Here is a 2,326-nt window from a genome sequence, read left to right as displayed (position 1 = left end):
TCTATCAGCACCAAGGACAGGAGTGTTCACGGCCAAAATTTAGTCTGTAGACCTCGGCGGACGCTTATTTAAACAGCGCTAACGTGACGCTCAGTCTTCTTATGCCGGGCTCTGACTGGCGGCGGGAATGAGGTAGTAGGTGCGTCATCAAAAGATGACATTTCAGCTTGGTATGAAACTGTTAGATTAAACAGCGTGTAGTTCACAAAGAAATATTCAAAATCATGAGCTCACCGCCGCTATTGCGTAGCAGGAGTTGCAGTCACCCTGAAAAAGAGCAATGTTGTGAAAAATTGCTCTTCGACATTGTTACGCAAAGCACCGTCATTTGACGCGCTTGTCAATATCACCATATAAATTATGCTTAGTCCTATTCGTTTCTCTAAAAATATACATGTGACTTTCACATTGGGGCCATGATGAAAAGAATAATCAAAGTACATAATAAACGCGATCATAAAATTAGATCTCTTATAAAATCAAAGACTATTTTAAGAATTACATTGCATGCCCCACCTGGCTGCGCACTTCATCCGTTATGACGTTGTCATCTCGCCAATCTTTGAATTCCAATTTTGAACTGCTCCTAGAAGGTACGTGGGTCTTCAAGTTGTCCAGAGAGGAATTCTGGCTGTTGAAAATCCGTGCCACATCTGATCGAGATTGGACGAACTCCTCTGGTGTCTACAACATTGATAAGAAATCGAAATCGACGTCATTGAGTCATCTAGAGCTTTGTGAACTTCTTGCTCTATCCATTATTGTGAATCTCTCGCTGATTCTGTCTTTGTGGGACCAATTTTGGATCCGACCCAATCAACCTTCCGATTCTGCCAACTGTGGAACCAACTCTAGACCCGGGCCAACATCTCTTCCCCTTCCCATCCTGTCACTCTACAATATTCTATGAACTACGAACAGCACAAACAAAAATACATGTATTTCCATTTTTACACAGTCACAGGTACAATTTTTCACAACCACATTACATATATAGTCCAATCAGTCAGAGCCATAAATGTGACGTATAATGCACATTGTCTTTCTGAAAACAAACACTGTGAAACACAAACAGGCAAAACAAAGCAAAACCTGACAGACGAGTTTTACCTACCATGTCAGCGAAAGGTGTGACCCCCAGTCTGTAGGAGTGTAAACCCCTGTCAGCCTCCTGGTTGTGTTTGAAAATATAGTCCAGGTTCTCACGGAAGATTTTCCCATTGCGAGCCTCCTCCTCTCGCGTGGTGTACACTTTTCCTGGCGGGAAAAGGGATTGACACGCTGACGTCAACAGGTGAGCAAAACTGTATTTTCTTGGGCTCTATTTGTTATATAAGTTACGATGTTTTTTGTCAAGGAACTGAGGCTGCGTTTACTAATGCGTATACTAGTATTTGTTAACGTTACATGTATGAGAGAAGCCTGAATGCATTCTGTACAATCTGGAGTTATACTATTTTTAGCCATTGACTGTCATAAGGCCTAAGAAAATGACTTTTGCGTTTCCGATTACGTTACTGAAAATTGTATTTTCTATTTCGACTGAAATGATCCAAGAATTGCAGTTTAAAAAAGGAAACTTAAATTAATCATATCTTAATTATACAAGCATAATTTTCTTTTGGTTCAGAAGCGAGGAGAACATGTTGGAAATCGATTCTACAAAGTTTTCAACATTCAGATATCAAATTGCAAATTGTGTCCAAAATAGCTGCTTTCAGTTGGCCTGGGCTCTATCGGGTAACCGGAAAAACAACTTTTTTCCTAGGCCTGATGGTTGTTTTGTAACCAGGTAATTATGGATAGATAGATGCCGTACCAAATTGTATCTTGTATCTGGTCCATTCCTCCTCATATTTCAACCACTCTGTGGAGTTCCTTGCCGCCTGTACGGTTGTCATGACAACCAGTAGGCCAATCACCACCGCGTAGTTCATGTCGCCTGTACGAAGGTATAGGAGATGAGAACACTACTTGAGACGTATATACACGAATCTCTGGGCAAAGAGTCGGAAGGAAAAGTGTTGTGTTGGAATCTGCAAAGGTCATCTGGGATAGCTGCTAGTGTTATCAAAGGGTGAGTTGTCGAGTGTTTTGTTTTTCGTAACTGCAAGGACCTGAATAAACAAGTGACGCACATGTCAAACCCATGTTACCGAGGGAGGGTATACCTTGCAATTTACGTCTTCTTCCGTAAGGTATCCGACAGGTGCACAGGTTTTCAGTGTTACTTTTGATAAGACTGTACCATGGCACACGTAGATATTTCTAGTGGCCTCAAAACAACCAAAAATACCTATCTTACATACACATCCCTCCTTGTTAA

The 2,326-nt window shown here is 41.3% G+C and overlaps 1 protein-coding gene across 1 annotated transcript; it reads right to left on the bottom strand.

Moving 5' to 3' along the window:
* Positions 1–222: 222 nt before the first annotated feature.
* LOC118422182 (oryzain alpha chain-like) lies at positions 223–1,937 on the bottom strand. The gene is made up of 4 exons (XM_035829699.1): positions 1,820–1,937; positions 1,115–1,257; positions 517–684; positions 223–267 (listed from the first exon to the last, which is right to left on the bottom strand). Exons 1-4 carry the CDS (start codon positions 1,935–1,937, stop codon positions 223–225), a joined length of 474 nt encoding a protein of 157 aa, XP_035685592.1.
* Positions 1,938–2,326: the final 389 nt, after the last annotated feature.

This window comes from Branchiostoma floridae, chromosome 9, assembly GCF_000003815.2.
Source record: "Branchiostoma floridae strain S238N-H82 chromosome 9, Bfl_VNyyK, whole genome shotgun sequence".
Classification (NCBI taxonomy): Eukaryota; Metazoa; Chordata; class Leptocardii; order Amphioxiformes; family Branchiostomatidae; genus Branchiostoma; species Branchiostoma floridae.
Note: the sequence above shows the minus strand (reverse complement) of the source record. Positions and strands in the feature narration are given on the sequence as shown.